Genomic DNA, 21,780 nt, shown 5'->3' with positions numbered 1-21,780 from the left:
TTGAACCTGCACCTCTGCAGTGAAGCAGAAGCATTTTGGTTCCTCACCTACTGCACCACAGTGGTGGGAACTCCTGGCCAACAGTTTAGTGCTGCCTTTCCTTCCAATCTCTCCATTCTCCTCCCCAACCTTCCCTTGTACCATCAAAGAGACCTACCAACTCATATGAATGGATTCTCCTTCCTGTATTGGAGTTATCTTTTTATTGTACTGAATTTGGAATAGAATCTAATCAATAAACTCTTAAACAGCTATCTTGAGAACATTTTAGTATTTTCAAAAATGAGTTCAGAAGTGAGTTTAGTATTTGCAAAAGTGTAAGTCTGATAGGTGGGGGAAAGATGCTCTTAAGAGTTTTTATGCTCAGGGGTCTTTGTTGGAAATTAAAGAAATACAAAGTAAAACAAATATAGGAGGCACCCACTCATCAGACAGAGCAAAAATTAAAATGATAAAATCCATTGGTGGGGTTATGAAAAGAAATACATGTCCGTATATTGCTAGTGATGCTGTAGGTTCCTCCCATCATTCATACAGTAAGAATCATAAAAAAAAATCTGTTCATCTAGCTCTATTCCTAGGAAATGACTTGAAAATTAAACACTATTTTCAAGAATTTTTTAGCTGTGATATAAGATAGTCATTAGAAAAAGAGAAAGCAGAAGCCCCTGAATCCAGTAATTGGGAGCTAGTGAAACAAATTATTTTGTTAATATAATAATGGAGCATTATATTGCAACTAAATATCATTAGTATGTGCACTGGTTAGAATCAAGGTAGAGTAGATATGAAATAAGTGGGAAAAAGCCTTAAAATAATGAGGATATCAGTTAACTAAAAATAGTTTATGTAAGGAAAAAGAATAAAATTTATCAAGGTTATTCAAATAGTTGATATTTCAATGCAATTTTGGTTGAAGGTACACTTGAAAAAAATATGTATATCCATATTTTTCCCACTGAACATGCAGACTTTTAAAGTGTAGTTAATTTACAATGTTGTGGCAGTTTCTGCTGTATAGCAAAGTGACCCAGTCATACATGTATGTGTGTGTGTGTGTATAATATAAGAAAAGGAATGTGTGTATACACACACACACACACACACACACACACACATTCCTTTTCTTATATTATCTTCCATCATGGTCTATCCCAAGCAATCGGATATAGTTCCCTGTGCTGTACAGTAGGACCTCATTGCTTATCCATTCCAAATGTAATAATTTGCATCTGCTAACACCAAACTCTCAGTCCATCCCACTCCCTCCCCCTCCCCCTTGGCAACCACAATCTGTTCTCTATGTGAGTCTCTTTCTGTTTTGTAGATAGGTTCATTTGTGCCATATTTTAGATTCCACATACAAATGATACCATATGGTGTTTGCCTTCCTCTTTCTGACTTACTTCACTTAGTATGAGAATCTTTGGTTGCATCCATATTGCTACAGATGGCATTATTTCATTCTTTTTTGTGGTTGAGTAGCATTTCATTGTATATGACATCTTCTTAATCCATCATCTGTTTATGGACGTTTAGGTTGTTTTCATGTCTTGACTATTCTGAATAGTGCTGCAGTGAACATAAGGGTGCATGTATCTTTTTGAATTATAGTTTTGTCCAGATAAATACCCAGGAGTGAGATTTCTGGATCATATGGTAGTTCTTTTTAAACATTTTTTAAATTATAGTTGATTTACAGTGTTCTGTCAATTTCTGCTATACAGCAAAGTGACCCAGTCATACATACATATACATTCCTTTTCTCATATTATCCTCTGTCATGTTCCATCACAAGCGATTAGGTGTAGTTTCCTGTGCCATACAGCAGGATCTCATTGCCTATCCACTCTAAATGCAATAGTTTGCAACTACTAGCCCCAGACTCCCAGTCCATCCCACTCTCTCCCCGCTCCCCCTTGGCAGTCACAAGTCTGTTCTCCATGTCCATGAGTTTGTTTCTTTTCTGTAGATAGGTTCATTTGTGCCATATGTTAGATTCCAGATATAAATGATATCATATGGTATTTGTCTTTCTCTTTCTGACTTACTTTGCTTAGCATGAGAGTCTCTCGTTCCATTGATGTTGTTGCAAATGGCGTTCTTTCATTCTTTTTTATGGCTAAATAGCACTCCATCGTGCATATGTACCACATCTTCTCAATCCATTCATCTGTTGATGGTCATTTAGGCTGTTTCCATGTCTTGGCTATTGTGAATAGTGCTGTGGTGAATATAGGGGTCCCTGTATCTTTTTCAGTGAAAGTTTTATCTGGATATATGCTCAGGAGTGGGATTGCTGGGTCATATGGTAATTCTATATTTAGTTTTCCGAGGTACCTCCATACTGTTTTCCATAGTGGTTGTACCAATTTACATTCCTACCAACAGTGTAGGAGGGTTCCCTTTTCTCCACACCATCTATAGCATTTGTTATTTGTAGACTTACCAATGGTAGCCATTCTGACCAGTGCGAGGTGATAGCTCGTTGTGGTTTAGATTTGTATTTCTCTAATAATTAGTGATGATGGAAATTTTTTCATATGCCTTTTCGGCATCTGTATATCTTCTTTGGAGAAATGTCTGTTCAGGTCTTCTGTCCACTGAAATCTGGAACAAGACAAGGATGCCCACTCTCACCACTTTTATTCAACATAGTATTGAAAGTCCTGGCCACAGCAATCAGACAAACAAAAGAAAGAGGTATCCAAATTGCAAGAAAAGAGGTAAAATTGTCACTCTATGCAGATGACATGATACTATATATAGAAAACCCTAAGGACTCTACACAGAAAAACTGCTTGAATTGATCTATGAATTAGGTAAAGTAGCAAGAAACAAGGTTAACATTCAGAAATCGGTTGTGTTTCTGTATACTAGTAATGAAATGATAGGAAAGGAGTATACGGCAGTTCCACTTTTAGTTTTCTGAGAGCCACGGTACTGTTTTCCATAGTGGTTGCACAGACTTCTCTTATACGTGTACTCTTTTGAGTCCTGTGTAGTCTTACGTAGATTTTTACTCTGTGTTGATGAGCTGCATGAGGTGCATAGACTCTGTTCATTGTCCTGCAGAACCTGAGGACAGTGTTCCTGCTTGTCTTGAACGCTCACATATTACAGCCCTCGTTTTGACAGTCGACAGATTCTGTTAAAATCTCCCACAGGGCAGGAATCAGCAATTACAGCTTTAGATGGTGAAAACGAGGTTTCATTAAAGAAAGCCTGGGAGAAGGTGGCCATGGAGCCTAGTGCTAGAGAGAAGAGGAAGAGGCCTTGGTTGTCAGAAAGAAGTCCTGGGAGGTACTCCCCGGAGTGACTGCAGCCACCATCTACAGTGTTGGAATTTCTGCTCAGCAGCTCTGAGAAGGGCTTGCTTGGATCTTTTCAGGGATAAGGAACACACCATCTCCTGGAGCAATCCATTTGGCCAACTCCTTTTTTGTTTTTTTGTTTGTTTTGTTTTTTGACAACTCCTTTTGATAGAAGCTTCTTCCTATGTCTAGCCAAAGACCTGCCTCCCTTTAGTTTGCACCTGCTGATCCTGTTTCTCAGTGGTCTTTGAGGCGCCAAAGAAAGAGTGTGATGCATAGGACAGCTTTTAAAGACAGTTTTTCTCATTCCCAAATTGCCACGTCTCCAGGTTGGGCCTTCCCAGGACTTCCACCCCTTCTTCATTTAGCTGGTTTCCATGCCCCTCACGATCTTGGTGCTGACCTCTGGCTAGACCACAGTTTATCCTTATCCTCCTTAGAGTGTCCTGCCTGGAACAGACTACAAGGTGTGGCCAAAAAGAACAGACGCTCAGCGCTCTGGAGTCCTCTCTTGTAGAGCAACCCAGAATTGCAGTAGCTTATTTGGCGTCTATTATGATATCATTGATTTCTGTTGAGCTTATCATCAACTTAAGCCCATAAGTAGCATTTTTTTTTCCCTTTCCGACATGCATGCAGCTGCCAAGCCACAGTTTCCCCGTCCTGCGGTTGTTTATTGGACTTTTGATCTGCAGATTTCAGCCTCTTTTTGAGCAGGTTTCTTAACAATAATCTGCCCTGGGTTGCCTCAGTTTTTATACACAACATAAAGAGGCCTCTTTACAGTGTTCAAAATAAAATTGAGAGTCTGTGCCAAATAAGCAACAGAGTGGCTTTCCTGGTTGGTAGGGAGGGATTGGGGAACTTGTCAGTGCCTGTATTCTGTCTCTCTTACTTAGTAATATGCACGGCTTGCCTGGAAGGCTCTGTTGTTCAGACATTTGTGGTATGTTGGAAGTAACTAGAAATTAGCTGTTGTTTGCATAAAGAATTCCTTTAATTGATGCCTGGACTATTAGAGCTGGAGAGCTGCTGATAGTTGGTTCAGTACACCCCCCCCCGCCTTTTTGAACATTTGGAACTAAGACCCTAGAAAAATAAAGAAAACTGTTCCAAGTTACTAAGCAAACTCATGACAGAGGCACTTTTAGAACCCAGGCCTTCTGACATGCTTAGAAACTAACTTAATCACTTCTGCCTGTATCGCAGCTTTCAACTGCTCATGCTAGTATACTTTACAGCGTTGATTTTGTTTGTTTTTTTTTTTTTTTTCCTGACCCTCTTATGAGTTTAACTGCCCAAGAGCAAGATAAATTCTTTGAATTTCTCCCTCATGGGAGTAAATGATGCTCCCTTAGATGTTCAGCAAAGTCGGCTCTGGTGGTGAAGCGGGCAGGGTCCTCTCTGGGACTTCCAAGTCCTTTGCTGGCTTTCTGTCAGGCTCTTTCCTTATGAGATTAAGTGAGGTCCTTCCTCCTTTCACCTGGTGGGAGAAAATGACATCACTCCTGGATCACTCAGGTATGGGGGGTGGGGGGCCGGTTCTAAAGAGTCCCTTGGGACTTGACACTGCCCCGTCTGTTCTCTGGCAGCAGGTTTTGGGTATTGGGCCGGACGGTGTGTTGTGATGGCTGTGGGGGGTCCTGTCTCCTCACCAGGTATCTCAGATAGCACATCAGACTCAGGATGGGCCTCAGGCCACATGCTGGGGGAGAGCCTTATAGAGGCGGGTGGTTGTGCCAGTCCGCGAAGTGTCAGGAGGATTTTCCTTTGTTTTTTTAAAAATTTTTTCTAAAGTTTCCTTTTTATGTTTTGGCCACACCTGTGGCATGAGGAAGCTCCCGGGATCGAGCTTGCATCGATCGGGTAGCAGCAACCCGAGCCGCAGCAGTGACGCCAGGTCCTTAACACGCTGAGCCACCAGGGGAACTCCTGGAGGATTTTTAATTGTAGTTTTTAATGTCCGTGGAACCTTTTTTTCTTTTCTTGATTGCAGATTCTTGGAGGAAGCTGACTCTTTGATTACGATATTCCGTCACTGCACCTGTTGTGGTATTCAGTAGATGTTTCCAGATTCAGGCAGGGCACTGGGATCTGTGTTTCCTGCTTGGCCGCTACCTGGCAGTAGCAGAGCAGGTCATGTCATCTTTTAGGTGGTCGATTCTTTATCTGTAAAATGAGCAGTTTGGAGTGACGATCGAAGGTTCTTTTAGCAACAGTCTCTAGCATTCCGGGAGCCTGCATGACTCTCAGAATGTAGTCTTACTGTACAACTTGGTGCAGTCCTTGTTTTTCTCTTTTCTGCAGTATAATTACTGAAAAAGTCCACCCAGGGGCATCAGTCACCCTCACAATCCTCCCCCAACCTGCAACAGGAAGGGTTTCTTTTCACCGTCTTTTGAAAATTGGCAAATCTGCAAAAAATAAAGAAGGAAGAAGGGTTGTAGCAGGGAGATGTTAAGACAAGGGCCAATGGGGAGGGAGCACCTCTCGGGTTTCTGCTCTTCCCCTGAGCTGCTTTCAGCGGCTTTCTCTCGGTGTTCAGGCTGATGGCAAGGTAAGAGACCTAGGATGAGGGGATGAATATCGCTTCTTACCTCTAAAGAGTGTAGGACAAGCCAGAGGTCATGGCAGACAGAAAGAGAAAGTCCCTTGTGGCTCTGCGACTGGTGGGGGAGTTTGAGCAGAATTGGATGGTCTGGTGGGAATTTCTGGAATGCAGAAGGTTCTTGCTCCAGCCATTGCAGAGGAAAAATAAGGTGCAGTGGGGAATATTCAGGTTCCTGTCCTCTGAGAGCTTCTCTTGGGGAAGATGGATGTAGAATCCCTGCCACTGTTGCTCAAGATCCAAGACCTTAGCTTAAAGAAAGAGATCATTAGTCTCCGCCTGGGGAATGGTGAAGACTACGTAGAGGTGCCGTCTGCATCTTCCCCCGCCCCTCCCAAGCATTGGCTTACCTTTGCTCTGTCCAGATGTACTGGCAAATTTAGAAACTTGGGAGTGTAGCACCGACTGGATAGGTTGGGAGGCAGAAGCCGCGGGAGCTCAGCCCGCCCTTGTGTACTTTGTACCTTTTTCATTTCTCTTGGCATCAGGCACTTTGATTGTACTTACTCCATAGTGCAGCTGTCACTGAACGACGGTGGCAATGGCTGCTTCTGCCCGGGAGCCCACCCAGGGCTTGGAGCTAAAGGCCCCAGCCACTGGAGATCTTAGCGCTGCCCCTGTTCCCCCAGCTACCATGTCCACGCAGCGACTTCGGAACGAGGACTACCGTGACTACAGCTCCACTGACGTGAGCCCCGAAGAGAGCCCATCCGATACCCTGAACAACTTCTCTTCCCCGGGCTCCTACCAGCGGTTCGGGGAAAGCAGCAGCACAACGTGAGTAGCCGTTCCGTCTGCGCTCCTGGCTGAGATTCGTGTTCCTAAGTTCCATCTTCGTGGTATGGTCTCCCTGAGAGGGATATTTGCTCCCCTCTTTGATCCATTCTCTGCAGGTGAAAGGAGGATGCTAGTGATGCTGCTGAGATTTGAGCTTCTTGACTTCCTCTCGAGTCTTCCTTTTCTTTTAACAGTGTATTTAAAAATGTTATTATAGGTGACCTGCAGTGCTGTGTTTCAGGTGTACAACCAAGTGAATCGGTTATACGTGTGTGTGTGTGTGCGTGTATTCTTTGTCCGATTCTTCTCCTGTGTAGATCATCACAGTGTTAAGGAGGTTTCCTTGTGTTATACAGTAAGTCTTTGTTACTCAGTCTATTTTGTATATAGTAGTGTGTATCTGCCAATTCTAACCTCCCAATTTACCCCCCCCCCATGTTTCCTCTTTGGTAACCGTAAGTTTGATTTTGAAATTTCTGAGTTTCCGTTTTGTGAATAAGTTCTTTTGTATCATTTTTATTAGATTCCACGTATTAGTGATCTCATATGATATTTGTCTTGCTCTGTCCCTCTAGTTGCTTTCTTATTTGTTGTTCATTTGAACCATGTTGGTTCCAGAAGCCTGAGTCAAGTTCTGAACAAAAGAGAAACTTCCAGAGAGGACATTCCTTTGTTTGGAACCATGGGGAGTTCCTGCCAGGGCGCAGTGGGTTAAGAATCGGACTGCGGCAGCTCAGGGTGCTGCAGCTCGGGGTGCTGGGTTGCTGTAGGTCGCAGCTGTGGCTTCGATTCAACCCCTGGCCTGGGAACATCATGTGCTGTGGGTGCTGCTATAAAATGAAAAAAAAAAAATTTAGAACCATGGATCGTCTGTGTTAGAACCTCCAGTACCTCCAAGTCCAACTGGAAGCTTCCTTTGCAAAGTCTCCTCTAGACTTCTGCCCCTGTTCCCCAGCAGCCTGCAGGTGGGGGAGGGGCATGTGGCGGAAGATGTAGGCAGAAGGAGGAATAATTCCTCCTGAACTTAAGAGATTCAAGGGGTTGATAGCGAAGGCCTGAGGTGGCCTGCTCTGCATGCCCTCAGGAGGACTTTAGGTCTTATCCCTGGAAACTGAATTCCAAGCCTCCTCTGGGCCAAATCTGGCCCTCTGTGGGTCTCAGTTTTTCCAGCTGTAAGAGAAAATTGAGGCCAGCCCCCCACGCCACCCGGTGAAGTTATGCCAACTTGTCCGGTGCTCACCATTCCAATGAGAAGGTTTCAGAGGAGGGTTTTCTCCACTGAGTGTCTGGCCCAGTTCTGAAACTCAGCAGACTCCTGAGATTTCTTCTGGATCCCAGTATCCCTTTTGCAGCCTTTCTGTTTATTCGTCAAACTTTTTTGCTGTCACCCTCTCTGTGTTCTCTTGTTGGTTGAGTGTGACTTTCTGAGGGATTCATTATGTCCCCGTCCCCCCCCGCTTTTTGCTTTTTAGGGCCACACCCATTGGCATGCGGAGATTCCCAGGCTAGGGTTTGAATCAGAGCTACAGCTGCCGCCCTACGCCACAGCCACAGCCGTGCCAAATCTGAGCCGCGTCTGCGACGTACACCTCAGCTCACGGCAACGCTGGATCCTTAGTCCACTGAGCGAGGCCAGGAATCGAACCTGTACCCTCGTGATTCCTAGGCGGATTCGTTTCTGCTGCACCACGACGTGAACTCCTTCATTATGTCCTGGACTCACATCGTCCCCCGTGGCTGCTCCAGGAGACCAGGGCAGCTTCTCGTGGAGCTCATTGCTGGCGAAGCCCCTACTGGCTGCTGTCTCTCCTGGTGCTGGGCGTGTGTCCTCTGTGAACTCACATGGAACTAGTGGACGTGGTCTGCCCGCATTAAAGCCCCTCTCCACCCCTCGCCGCTCTTCCGCTCACAAAGATTCATTCTCCATAGCTTCTTGCGGCTGGGGCCTGCTTGCTGAGCTGGGTCCCCGCCTTGACTGGCAGTGTTGGCTGATGGAAAAGATTGCTTAGAGCCCAACTGGCAGCACTGAGGACTATCTTTCCTCTCTTTCCTCTGACCTTATCTGCCCAGCCGGCTTTCCCCAGGCAGAACGAGAGTCACAAGAAGCCAGTGGCTTGGAATAGCCTCTTTTCAGAAGTCATTGTCTCTCTCTTTCTCTAGTTTCCTTTCCAGTTTTTTTTTTTCCTCTTTGTTCTCAGGCATCCACTTGTGTGTGTAGTGCTTGCCATATGGGATCTAGATTTTCACTTTCAGAGGGACCTCCTTGAAGTTCAAAACTTAGCAGCCACTTAGCAACTTCAGGACGGTAGCTTAGAGGTTTTCTTTGTATTGAAGATAATGTGTGACTGTTAGCTACTCTGAATATCTCTTTTTCCACATTGGGTTATAACTAGTAGTTGACCCCAAATTATTACCCCTTGTTCAAAGAAGGATACTTCGCTTGGGCTTGCCTTGGGACATTTTCTGAGGGCCCATCCAGCCCTGATATTGTGAGGCAAGGTAGGTGACCACGAAAGCCCATTGTGGCAGGTATCACAATCCCATCACAAGTGTACAGGGCAAAGGGTTCCCTTGGTACTCGCAGGCGTGGTTGAGCACTTGCCACGGGCCTGCATCCACACAGGCGTTACGTGTAGAAGCATGCCAGGTGTGGTTAAGTATAAGCTGATTTGGGGGACCTCTTAGCTTAGTAGGTGAAAGTGTTAGGGACAAGTTTTGAGCTGGATTCCTGTCTCCTAGGACTTGGTCCACTGTGTTATCTAGTTTACTGAGGAACAAAGTATACGGGAAAAGTACATGAACAAAGTACAAGAATCAGCACATATGCCTGCACCAGCAGGCCCTTCTAGGGGTGAAGGGCTCAGTAAAAATCTTGACTCAGGGGAACAGGTAGGAACCACAGACACTTCCCTGATGATGTGTTTGGTGAGGTCATTTTCTAACACTTGATGTAATCCAGCTGTTGACTGCTTTGACGACAGCCTCGTTTTTGCCTTTTGGGCCGAGTTTTCTTTGTGCCCTCTTGAGCTCCATTACGCCGTAGCTCTTGAGTGAGCTTTGATACTTCTTTCCCAGGCTGGCAGGCTGATAAACCATCCAGCTGGAACTGGTCTTCTGGAGATTATCTGGAGCAGCTGTTTGCATGGTATAGTCTTCAGACCCTTTGGGGGCCCCAAGGCCATTTTAAGAAGTCTGCGAAGTCGAAACTCTTTTCATAATAATACGAAGATGTGATTTGTCCTTTCAGTTGTGTTGCATTTGCACGGATAGTTCAGAAGCAATGGTGGGTAAAATTGCTGGTGCCTTAGCACCAGTCGAGGTGGTACCACCAAATTCTGCTAGTCATCATTGTATTTTTTACTGATACACAGATAAAAAGAATAAGCACATTTTCACTTAAGCTCATCCTTGATGAAGCCATCAGATTACTAATTTTATTAAATCTTAACCCTTCAGTACAAGTCTTTTAATATTCCATGTGACAAAATGGGAAGTAGACATGAAATACTTTTACTGAACGACTAAAGATCTATGTGTCATTCAGAACTGAGGACCTGGCAGACATTTTCTTGAAAATGAAACTCGTGAAACTGTCACCTCAAGAAAAACAATGTAGAATTTGTTGCTGACAATAAAATTTGAGCTTTCAATAAAATCAGGGAAGAAAAAAGCATGTATGCAGCAGTGTGACCTCAACAGCTTCCCTCTTCTTAAAGGCTTTTCTGATGAGATTAGGGATGCTATGAATGGATGTGATGTTTTGGATGTTGTGTAATGAAGTGGTGTGCCAGCATTTGGAAGATCCGCATAACTCAGGGAACCGAAATCTTCCTGATGACCAAAGTGTGATGTTAGAAAATTGTGTCTGGGAGTCACCGTCGCTGCACGGTAGAAACGAATCCAACTAGGAACCACGAGGTTGCAGGTTCTTCGATCCCCGGCCTCAGTCACTGGGTTAAGGATCCGGTGTTGCTGTGAGCTGTGGTGTAGATCGCAGACGCAGCTAGGATCTGATGTTGCTGTGGCGTAGGCTCCAATGCCGTGAATGCAGCCCTAAAAAGCAAAAAAAAAAAAAAAAAGTTGTGTCTGGGTAAAAGAGCCATTCGAGGAGCAAGATCACCAATGGGTATTCATGAATAGTGCATGGAAAGTTCATATTCCACATTACAGCTGACTTCTAAGAAACGACTGTGTGTCGAGTTTTGGTGTAGCATCAGAGAAAAATGATCAAAATTATCTGAGAAGGCCGTTAAGATACATTCTAACTACATATTTGGGTGAGGACAGATTTTCTTCAGATACTTCCACTAAAACAACCTATCGCAGCAGATTCAATGCAGAAGTAGATAATCCAGCTGTCAAGACATTAAAGAGATTTGCCAAAAAAAGATAGTACCCTTCTTTTATTTTTTTTGGAAAATAGAATTACTTTTTATTGCAATTGGTTATTTATATTAACATGTAATAGGTTTATTATTCTTTTAAACCAATAAATATGTTTACATTTCTTGGTTTAATTTCTCATGTAATACATGTGAGCGGACATAATCCACATACTCAAAAAAGTATTTGGGATCCTCAGTGATTTATAAGTGTATAAAGGACTCTTAGGCCCAAAAAAGTCTAAGAACTATTGATTTGGAGCCTGAACAGACTACAGAGATTTGCAAAACTTTCCTTCTCACCCCCTATGGTTAAGACTATGCATCCATGGAGTTGGTTTTGTGATACTCATATAGTTTACCAGCTTGTGGCCATTGATTAAAATGAGTAATTTTGGTTAATTGCCTAGAATCCTGCTGTTTCAGAGCTGAAGTATACTGTTCTGGTCCAGTTCCTCCCTCACCGCCATTCTACAGATGAGGCAACAGAGCCAGGGAAGGGGTGGGACTTGTCATATGGGGTTAATGGCAGAGCCAGGGTAGAGGCACCTGATCTCCCACCAGATCCAGCTCAGATGCATTTGGGGGAGGCCTCTGGTAGGTAGGTGGGTTTGGGAGAAAGCTTACCTTTGCCCTTAAGTGATTAAACATTTTCCAGGAAGGAAATTTAGTTGATCTGCTGTCCTTCCCATAATCTCCTGGTCACTGGCCACTGATAATGAAGGAGTCAGCCCTGGGCCCTTGCATCCTTGAGCTTTTCCGTTCATTTAGGCCAGAAGAACACTTGCAGGGCTCTGATTGACTTACCTCTTGTCATTCAGACTTGAGGCAGTTTTCTTGATCTTGCCTGTGAAGCTTAGAGGTAGTAGGAAGGTCAAGAGATTGTCTTCCAGGAGGCTGAGGGTGAAAGGTTACCAAAAGTGAAATTCATTTATTACGTTCTTGATGAGTTAACACTCATATTTGCCATCAGTTTCTGCTGAGTTACAAATTTGGGGAAATATGCAGACCCATCATTTAGATGGTATTTAGGTTACCTGTGAAGATGTTTTTCCAGACAGGGCCAGGGGGCCACATCCTGAGTAAGTCAGTGATTTGGGGCCAAGCGCTACCATGTTGACCCTGCTGGAGATAACAGAGGATTGAAAATGCTGAAGACAAGACCACTGCTGTCTGTCTTTTGAGGGGTTCCCAATTCTCTACTGAAGCCCACCCTCACTCCCACCCCCTGCCAAGTGGCCAAGAAACTGACGCCCTCCTCCGTGTTGGTGCCTGCACCTCTCCCAGGCCCTTCCCCGTCAGCACACACGCGAGCCCTGTTGCCCTGCTGGGCTCAGCCCAGGTCTCTTTGCACTTTAAACACTCACCTGCCATCCGATCCCTAGGCACAGTTCTTGGGCTTTTCTGAAAACAGGCATCTTTCTACCTTGGGTGGTGGTTCTTTTGGGTGGGCCTTATTTTCCTGGAGATGTTAGTTTCTAGAGACCGAGGTCCCTATCTGATTCCTCCGGATTTCCACTGTTGTGTTGACACAATATTTTATACATTATAGATGATGTTTGTTGAGTGAAAAAATTGTGAGGGTCCATGAGAGGCTTTACAAATTTCAGCTTGCGGGGCACAGTCCGTACAACGACAAAAGAAGACACCCGTCCTCAAGGCAGAAGGAGAAACTAGTGACTGTCTGAAGAGGGCTTTTCCGATCCTAGGACTCCATGGCATTTGCCTATTTTTCTTTTTTTTTTTTTTAATACAAAGCAGACCAGGGACAGGTCTTTCATGGGACCATACAACTTTTACTCTGTTCCCTTTGCATAAAACTTTCTGTTAAGTGTTGGGGGTGCTATTTTTAATCCCCCCCCCCCCCCCCGTTCTTTTCTCACACAGGTGTCTGTCCTTCACAGTTATGCTTGGCATGTTCTGCTGCAATTCTGGATCTGAGTCTTTACAGAAAAGCTCTGGGGTGAAAGGCAGGCCCAGACAGACCAGGAATGAGATCCTACCACCCCTCTGGTCTAATCTCCAAGAGGGGCAGACTCTCGGAGATGCCCCAGGGAGGGAAGCTGTTAGCCCAGTGCCTGGGAGAGTGAGCTCGGGGCTAGACCTAGATGGCCTGGGTTTGAATCCAGGCTCACACTCAGGTGTGTGACCTTGAGCGAGTTTTGCTTCCTCACGCATGGGATCATACCTCTCTCGTAGAGTTCTAGAAATTGAGTGAGGTAATTCATAAAGGCCCGAAGCACAGTGCTGAATGCTCAATAAATCTTAGCTCTCATTATTGCTAACATGCCCTCGTCTGCCGCCTTCCCATTTCAGATGGTTCCAGACCCTGATTCACCTGTTGAAAGGCAACATTGGCACAGGACTCCTGGGGCTGCCACTGGCGATAAAAAATGCAGGCATCTTGGTAAGTGTCTGTGTTGGTGTGGGGAAGTACTGTGGCAGATTTTAGAAGGTGGTTTTTTGTTTTTTGTTTTTTAATTTATGTCACGTAAGACATTTAAAAAATTTTAAAACGGGAAGTTTTTCTTTTTCAAATTCAGTTGAGAAAAAGCACAGTTCAGGTGTTCATCTGAAGGTATTTGTGGAGGATCTTCTGCATGTCAAGCTCTTGGCCCTTAGGATGTTATCAGTGGGTAAAACAAAGATTCCTGCCATCATGGAGCTTACATTGTGGTGAGGAGGAAGTACTTCAAGTTTTTCTGGAAGTTTCTAGCAATTTTATATATATATATAATATAATATATATATATATATTTGCTCTTCAGGGCCACACCCATGGCATATGGAGGTTCCCAGGCTAGGGTTCTAATCGGAGCCACAGCTGCTGACCTACACCACAGCTGCAGCAATGCCAGATCTGAGCCGCGTCTGTGACCTACACTGTAGCTCGTGGCAACACCAGATCCTTAACCCACTAAATGAGGCCAGGGATCGAACCCGCAACCTCATGGTTCCTAGTTGGATCTGTTTCTGCTGCACCACAATGAGAACTCCTCTAGCAATAATATTAACAAATGAATTAGTAACAGAAGTCAGTCCATTTTCTGCGCTGTCCTCCGCTGCCCTACCCTCAGATGGCCAGCTCTGAGAATCTTGTTTTTCCTTTTATGATTCCCCCTCTACAGACTGCCTGTCGAGAGCCATTCTGGTTTCTCTGAAAGCTGAAGATAGCTCATAGCTGGAGATTGTTCCCAGCTAAGGCCTGTCATTCTTGTGGCGCTGCTCTGAAGAGAACTCTCCCCTTCCCACCACCTCTCAGCCTGTCTCTTCTTCCCAGAGAGTCACAGGAACCTTCTCTTCTGCGGAATGGCAACAGTCATAGAATGGCCTCATCTCGTGTCATTCTCCTCTGGGAGAAGAGCTCTCTAGGAGGCCTGCTGAGGGTCCGAGGGTGCCCGTCCTACGGAGCTAAGCTCTGGGAGCACATTTGTCTCTGGAGTGCTGTGCCGGAAGTTGTGTCATTGGAAGGTGCCTTTAGGAGCAGGTTGATCATTTGCAGATTCAGTTCTAATTCTGCCTGCTTGTCTCTCCCTCTCGTGCCCATGACGTCTGTCCCCAGATGGGTCCCCTCAGCCTGCTGTTGATGGGCCTCGTGGCTGTGCACTGCATGGGTCTGCTGGTGAAGTGTGCCCACCACTTCTGCCACAGGTGAGAGCCCGGGAGCTACCTCTCGCGTCTCACGTCGTCCTCTCGGGTTCCCTTACCAGCACCGAAAGAGAGCGCTTAAGACAGGTCACCCTAGACGCTTTGAGCGGCTAGTTGTCACAGCACTGCCTCTCCCTGGGGATTTCTGTGTCTTTTTTTCAGCTTATTGTCAGCTGTCATACTTACTTGGGTCCAGTGGACAGATCGCACATTCTGGCTTCATGTGCTGTGTAACCATTCCCCTTGTAAAGATTTACCAGCTGGTTGTTAACGATCCCAATGACTTAACACTTCTGCTCCTTGAAAGCATTAGACACAGGACTCAGTGCTGTGTCTGGGGTGGCAGGTGGGGAACCGGCCTAGGTCTCCTTGAGCTAAGTTTGTTCTCCCGTTGTTGTCTCACCGCCGCACTCTTCCCTTCTCTCCCCGCCCCCTCTCCCAGGCTGAACAAGCCCTTTTTGGACTATGGGGATACAGTGATGTACGGCCTGGAGGCCAGCCCCAGCGCCTGGCTCCGGAACCATGCACACTGGGGAAGGTAATGGGTTTTCTTTTCCTTTGCAGCCGTGGCCTCCAGGTCTGGGGCCTTCAGATGGGGAGGTGAGGTGTGGCAGATGATGTAGGTAGTGGGAAGAGCACTGTGGGCTAGAGTTCCGGCCCAGCTCTGCCAGAGGTAATCTGTGTGACCCCTCCCTCCCCTGGGCCTCATGTAAAACACGAACCTTGCCTGGAAGATATCTGAGAGCTGTGCCAGCTTTGACAGCCTGTGACCAGTGACCATATTTCATCCCCCATGTGGTCCATAGGTATATGTAAGCACACTCTTGTAAGTGGTGCAAAACCCTTCTAGGTATAGGGAGGAGGGGTTTCCCTGCGGTCACTTATGTGGCCCTGGCCCTTCAGGAGAAAGAGAAAGATGCATGGGAACCTCGAGAGCAAGAGATCAGGACTAGGATATACCAGCAGAGGGAAGAGTGTCATGAGCTGGAAATACATCCCAGGGGCTCTGACGGGGAGAGGAGCCTTAAAGATGCTCTTACCCACTGTGCTGGATGAGAAGTGCACATGATAGGTGCTTTCAGGGCAGGGCACTGGGCAGGAGAAGGAAGGCTTCAAGGAGGAGGTGTGAGGTGAGCTAGAACCAATGGGCTTGTTAGAGAAAGAGACATTTCACGAGGTGGGGAGTGGGGAGATGTTTGGAAATTTTGTAACTTTTTGGATGCGTGAAGAGTAATATTCTACTGTGTGTTTCATATTTGAGGAAATGGTGCATTTATTTATTTATTTATTTAGTCTTTTTTAGGGCTGCGCCCATGGTATTTGGAGGTTCCCAGGCTAGGGGTCGAGTCAGAGCTGTAGCCGCTGGCCTACACCTCAGCCACAGCAATGCAGGATCCGAGCCCCGTCTGCGACCTATACCACAGCTCGCAGCAACAGTGACCTAGGCCAGGGATCAAACCCGCGTCCTCATGGATACTAATCTGGTTTGTTAACCACTGAGCCATGATGAGATGATGAAAACTCCCGAAATGGTGCATTTAGATGTAGAAAGTTGATAACATCAAGAGCCGAATCCATTTTTTTTTTTTTTTTTTTTTTTAGGGCCATCTGTGTGGCATATGGAAGTTCCCAGGCTAGGGGTCAAATTGGAGCTGCAGCTGCTGGCCTACACCACAGCCACAGCAGTGCTGGATCCAGGCTGTGTCTGTGACCTACACCACAGCTCACGGCAACACCAGATTTTAACCCACTGAGTGAGGGCAAGAATCGAACCTACATCCTGATGGATACTAGTCGGGTTCATTTCCACTGAGCCACAACGGGAACTCCCTGAATCCTTTTTTAAAACAAGAACACAAAAAGAAAAAGAAAAAACTGAGCCATATCAAAGTTACGTTCTCCAGAAAAAACTCCCTTTTGTGGTCATAGGGAGACTTGTGCCTTCACACACAGTCAGCTGTGATACAGGTTTCTGTAATTCTTTCCGCAAAATCATTTTCTGTGCCAGGCAGAAGCCAGATTGCCAAGTGACCGCTGTTGGCTGGTTGGTCATTGGGGGATTCTTTCTTTTCCTCTTTCCTTGTCTTCATCTCTCTCCTCTCTCCATGCCTCCCCCCTCCTTCCTTACGCCCTTCCTTCCTTTAATAAAATTAATGTGTGTGCTCATGGTAAAAAAAAAATTTTTTTTAGAACAAGTTAGAAAGACATAAAGTGAAGAGTAAACGTATATCCTGGTCATAGTTGCACGAGTATTCTTCTGGAATTTTCTGTATATGTATGAACATGCACACATTTCTTATACAATTACTGCATTATGCATACAAATTGGAGACCTGTTGTTTTTTTTTTCCCTTAAAGTGGACATTTCTCTCTCCACGCACATAGATTTAACATCCTCTTTACCTGCTGTATACTGTTCCATCTCAGAATGCTCTATAATTTAATCACTTTCCTTTTGATGACCCCTTAGGTTGTCACCAGCTGTTGTTGTTGTAACAGTGCTTCAGCCAGCAGCCTGTTTGGTACATCTTTTTCTGTGTCCTTATGTGAGAGTCGGTTAGTTCTTGGATCCGAGTTATAGCAAGAGACCCTGAAGGGGTCGGTCCGCTTCTTGGGCTTTTATGCTGAGGGCTTCCTGTAGCTTGAGAACAAATGGTGTGAGATGGGACAGGTGAGCCGGGGGGAGGGGGAAGCCACGTGCCTGGGCAGTGGTCCTGGTGTGTGTGCTGCACTCTGGTCAGTCCAGTCCCGGGCCAGCCTGACCACGTGCAGCATTCCTGACACGAAGCCAGGAAGGGGACCTCGGGAACCACGTAGAGAGTGCCTCCCTCACCTTCCTCCAGGGATCTAGACCGGTGACACCTGGCACCCTTTCTCCTGTTACCAGGGCACGTTCATCCTTGTCACCTGTTGGGAAGGGTCTGTGATGACTTGGGGAAAAGTGCTGTTTAAACACCAGGCTCTCCCACAGTCTTGTTTTTTCTTTGTTACCGTCTTTGTCTTCCTTCCCCACCTGCAGGCACATTGTGGACTTCTTCCTAATTGTCACACAGCTGGGATTCTGCAGTGTCTACTTTGTCTTCCTGGCTGACAATTTTAAACAGGTAGGGCCCTGGTAAAAATAGGGGATGGCAGGATATGTGTGGCTTTTCTGTTTAGGGTCCCTTCCAAACACAAGAATTGAGATCTGAACCCTTTACATGGGTCATTGTCATTTGTTTGACTTTATCTAAAGACCCAGGGCATCGCGAAAGCTCAAGATGCCGTGGTGTCCTCCTCCTTTGGGTAGGAGCTGATCAGACCCAGCTCAGACCGTTGGGTTGCTGATGACTCTTAGGAAGACCTCCAAAGACAGTTCACCTGCCACTGACTTCTGTACAGCCTTGCTCATGCACCGAACCTTTAGCAAAGAACCCCTCCGCTGGGAGGTTCCCTGGCCTTTGTCATGTGATACGCTTTTTCTGTTTCCTTCCTTCCTCTCATTCTAGGTGATAGAAGCAGCCAATGGGACCACCAACAACTGCCACAACAACGAGACGGTGATCCTGACGCCCACCATGGACTCCCGGCTCTACATGGCCTCCTTCCTGCCCTTCCTGGTGCTGCTGGTGTTCATCAGAAACCTCCGGGTCCTGTCCGTCTTCTCCCTGTTGGCCAACGTCACCATGCTGGTCAGCCTGGTCATGATCTACCAGTTCATTGTTCAGGTACAAGCCCACGCTGCCCCTCCACCTATTAAATACTCAGAGAAGCAAACACCAGTAAGTGGAACGTGAACAGAGGTATGTGACTTAGGAGCAGGATCCTTAGAGTAGGGCTTCTTAACTTGGGCGTGTTGACATTTGGGGCCAGATAACTCTTTGTCGTGGGGACTGTCCTGTGCATCACCAGATGTTGGGCAGCATCCCGGTCTCTACCCACTAGGTGCCAGTAGCAACCGCTCCCCAAGCTGGGACAACCCAGAGTGTCTCCATACATTGCCAGATGTCCCTTGGTGGGGGCACAGTCAGCCCCCCCGAGATCACTGGTTTAGACTTTTTCCCAGTTAGATCATAATATGTCATCATTGTATAAGATTGGAAAATAGAGAAAAATATTAAGAGGATTCTTCTATTAAAAGATGTATGTTCTTACATGAAGTAACGCAGGAATCATCTTACTATACATTATATGATGAGGAATATTAGCTTATTGTTTTATTATTATTATTTTCTCATTCCAGTTTTATATTTATTTGTCAAGATTATAAATCCAGTGACTCTTCCCGCTTGCAAGGCCCACGTGGGTGGGTCTGTGGGGTAGATGCTGGAGAGGCATCTGTATATTTGGGTAGAAGACCAGGCTGAAGAAAAGGTGCCCTTTAACACTGTAGTTGATTGTAGACACTTTGCCAACATTTGAGAAAAGGAAAAGAATGAAAGCAAGTAGATCAAAGGATAACTTTATTTATTCATTGATTTTGCTTTTTCAGGCCGCATCCTTGGCAAATGGAAGTTCCCAGGCTCGGGGTTGAATCAGAGCTGCAGCTGCCGACCTACCTCACAGCCTCAGCAATGCCAGATCTGAACCTCATCTGCGACCTGCAGCACAGCTCACGGCAATGCCGATCCTTAACCCAGCAGTGAGGTCAAGGATCAAACCTGCAACCTCATGGTTCCTAGTCGGATTCCTTTCCGCTGTGCCATGACGGGAACTCCATAAAGAATAACTTTAAAAAAAAAGTATTTAAATTTAATTCCCCAAATAACTCATCAGTATTAAAATATGGACAACATAAGTACCTGTTTTTTTTTTTTTTTTTTTTTCTTGCTTTGTTTTGTTTTAGCCACACTTGCAGCATGGGGAAGTTCTCGGGCCAGGAATCGAACTGGCACCACAGCAGCAACCTGAGCCACATTGGTGGCAACGTTGGGTCCTTGACCCTCTGTGCCACCAGGAAATTCCCACAAGTACCTGTTGAAACCACATCCTGCCCTGAGCTACCTCCTCTCCAAGGCCCACTGCATGTGTTTCTAGTCTGTGAATACAGACTGTATTCCTATGTAGAGAAATATGTAGAACAAAAATTTGTTTTGTGTTATTCAAGATAATTTTAAAAATGATCATATGTGGCATTTCTCTACCTTGCTTTTTTTCTTTGACAGTGCCTCAGAAAGCATTCTGTGTTGCTATAACAGGTGTTACCTCTTTCTTTTTCATTGCGAAATAGTGTCTCAGAGAATAGATGTGCTGTAGTTTCATGGCTTATTTAACCAGTCCCCAGTCAGTGGCCTGTCAAGTCATCTCTCACCTTTCGTGTTCTCTCACTGTTCTGATGGTGAATATTCTTCTGCCTTTCTGTTTGTGGACCTGAATAAATACTTCTCCAAGTTATGCATCTGGGGGTGCTGGAAGTGCAATTGCTGGAGAGTATGCACGTTAGAATTTTTTATTTTGCCACGTTGCTTTTTCCAGAAGCTCTTTATCAGTTTCACATGGACTGCCTTCCCCAGTACGTAAGCATCCTGTGCTAGCCAGCATTGAGTACATCAATCTTTTTAATTCCAGTCAGTCTGACAGGTGAGCGTCACCTCATTTTCACAGTCTGCTTAACAGTGACCTGGTTACCCACTGATGTGGTTTCTAGGAAAACAGTGGGTCGTAAAACGCAAGGACTTCCTGTACTGGAAAAAAAAATGACATAATGAATCGAGATTAACATTGTTGTCAGCATTCACCGATTTTCCCTTGTCCTAGTGAGTCAGGTGGGTGGCAGATATTGACTCTTCTCTAGAACTATTTTCTAAGACATAAAATAGACAGCTGTCCGTGTCCTGTTTGTTATGGGACTGGAAGGAGGGCCTCTGGACACATGAAAGACCATTTCCAGAGAGTTTCTTTCCCTGTAGCTGGCCAATTAAGTTAAAACAAGGGAGGGTAAATAAATATATGCTTTGACTTCGTAATTAGAGATCTCTATCAGTGCCTAGGTCACACTGCAGTGAACATTAGAGACAAAGGGAGCGAGGCCAGCTCACGTAGACACCGCATTTGATTTCAAACCACCGCCACCGGCTGTCGGACCATTGGTGGTTGCTGTGAGCCTGGGGCCAGTGTGGCAGGATGGGTTCCATGGACACTCAGTTCCAGCTGAAAGCAGTGTCCATCAGAGCATGGTCTCTGCCTCACACAACCTGCACTTTTAGCTGAGGCTGCCCTGCTGATTTCCCGAGAACAGTCTTGAACCTGCCTCTGGGCTCAGCCAGGAGGTGTGTTGTGTCTGGGAGAATGGGGCTTTGGCTGTGTGTCCAGCAGCTTCATTTCATTTTGACATGGTGCAGAGCTAAACATATCCCTCTGGGTTGCTTTTGTTGCTGCTCTTACTGCTGTCCCATCTTGGTGGTTTGCCCTCTTTACCTTGATAATTCTCCTGCTGTCCAGAGTTCCTAAATCTTTCCCTAATCCCAAGGGGGTACATGACCGGTGCTCTTGCTCCTCGGGCATGCGCCGTCCTAGGAAGCTGACTGGCCCCTGCCACCAGAACAGGTCTTCCTGTGTCTTTATCACGTGCGTTGACGTATGGCACAGTTCTGAATAGAGTGCCTTGCCTGGAGGGGCTCCCAATAAATGTTTTATCACTGTACATGCTTAATTCTGGGCTGCATTTTTTTCACAGTTATAACCTTTCCAAAATTAGAGTAGATCTGGCAATCCTTATGTACATTTAATAACATTTTCTCAAAAAGCTGCTGTTATGATGTGATAGTGTAGTAGAATTGAGGAGATAATATGTTGAAAGTGAGCTGATTTTCATATGTATATTTCTTTGCAAATTAAAGTTTTTCATGGAGTTGGTTGAGGTATCAGCAGCCATTAGGTATATAGAATTATAAATTCCTTCTGCTAGTCTCATTCACACCAGTACCTTAGTCATGTATTTTGAAACCCCTTCTGTGATACCTCAGCCTGATTGGGTGTATGAACCTGGGCAGCCATCATGCACTAATCAGATTGTTCCTGTTTTTAAGAACTTGAGTTACACTGTGACTCAGGGATAATTACAGGGCCATCT

At 45.5% G+C, this 21,780-nt stretch overlaps 1 protein-coding gene across 4 annotated transcripts in view; it reads left to right on the top strand.

Moving 5' to 3' along the window:
• The window catches only part of SLC36A1 (solute carrier family 36 member 1), a 49,021-nt gene that overhangs the window by 5,453 nt on the left and 21,788 nt on the right, over window positions 1-21,780 (top strand). For 2 of the 4 annotated variants that reach the window (XM_085001913.1, XM_003134140.6), the window contains exons 2-7: window positions 6,552-6,699; window positions 13,398-13,488; window positions 14,644-14,732; window positions 15,172-15,267; window positions 17,749-17,833; window positions 18,218-18,436. In XM_085001913.1, coding sequence (XP_084858039.1) covers window positions 6,557-6,699; window positions 13,398-13,488; window positions 14,644-14,732; window positions 15,172-15,267; window positions 17,749-17,833; window positions 18,218-18,436 — 723 coding nt within the window. In that variant the 5' untranslated portion in view covers window positions 6,552-6,556. Of the gene's footprint in view, window positions 1-6,335; window positions 6,700-13,397; window positions 13,489-14,643; window positions 14,733-15,171; window positions 15,268-17,748; window positions 17,834-18,217; window positions 18,437-21,780 lie in introns of those variants that run through there. The other 2 variants (XM_085001912.1, XM_021077073.2) reach the window with 2 other exon arrangements.

The sequence above is a fragment of the Sus scrofa genome, chromosome 16 (genome assembly GCF_054392235.1).
Source record: "Sus scrofa isolate SSC_HxYL_T2T_F1_AM1 chromosome 16, Sscrofa_HxYL_maternal_Yorkshire_Landrace_v2.0, whole genome shotgun sequence".
NCBI lineage: Eukaryota > Metazoa > Chordata > Mammalia > Artiodactyla > Suidae > Sus > Sus scrofa.
The sequence above is the reverse complement of the archived record's forward strand: the minus strand, read 5'-3'. Positions and strand labels throughout refer to the sequence as shown.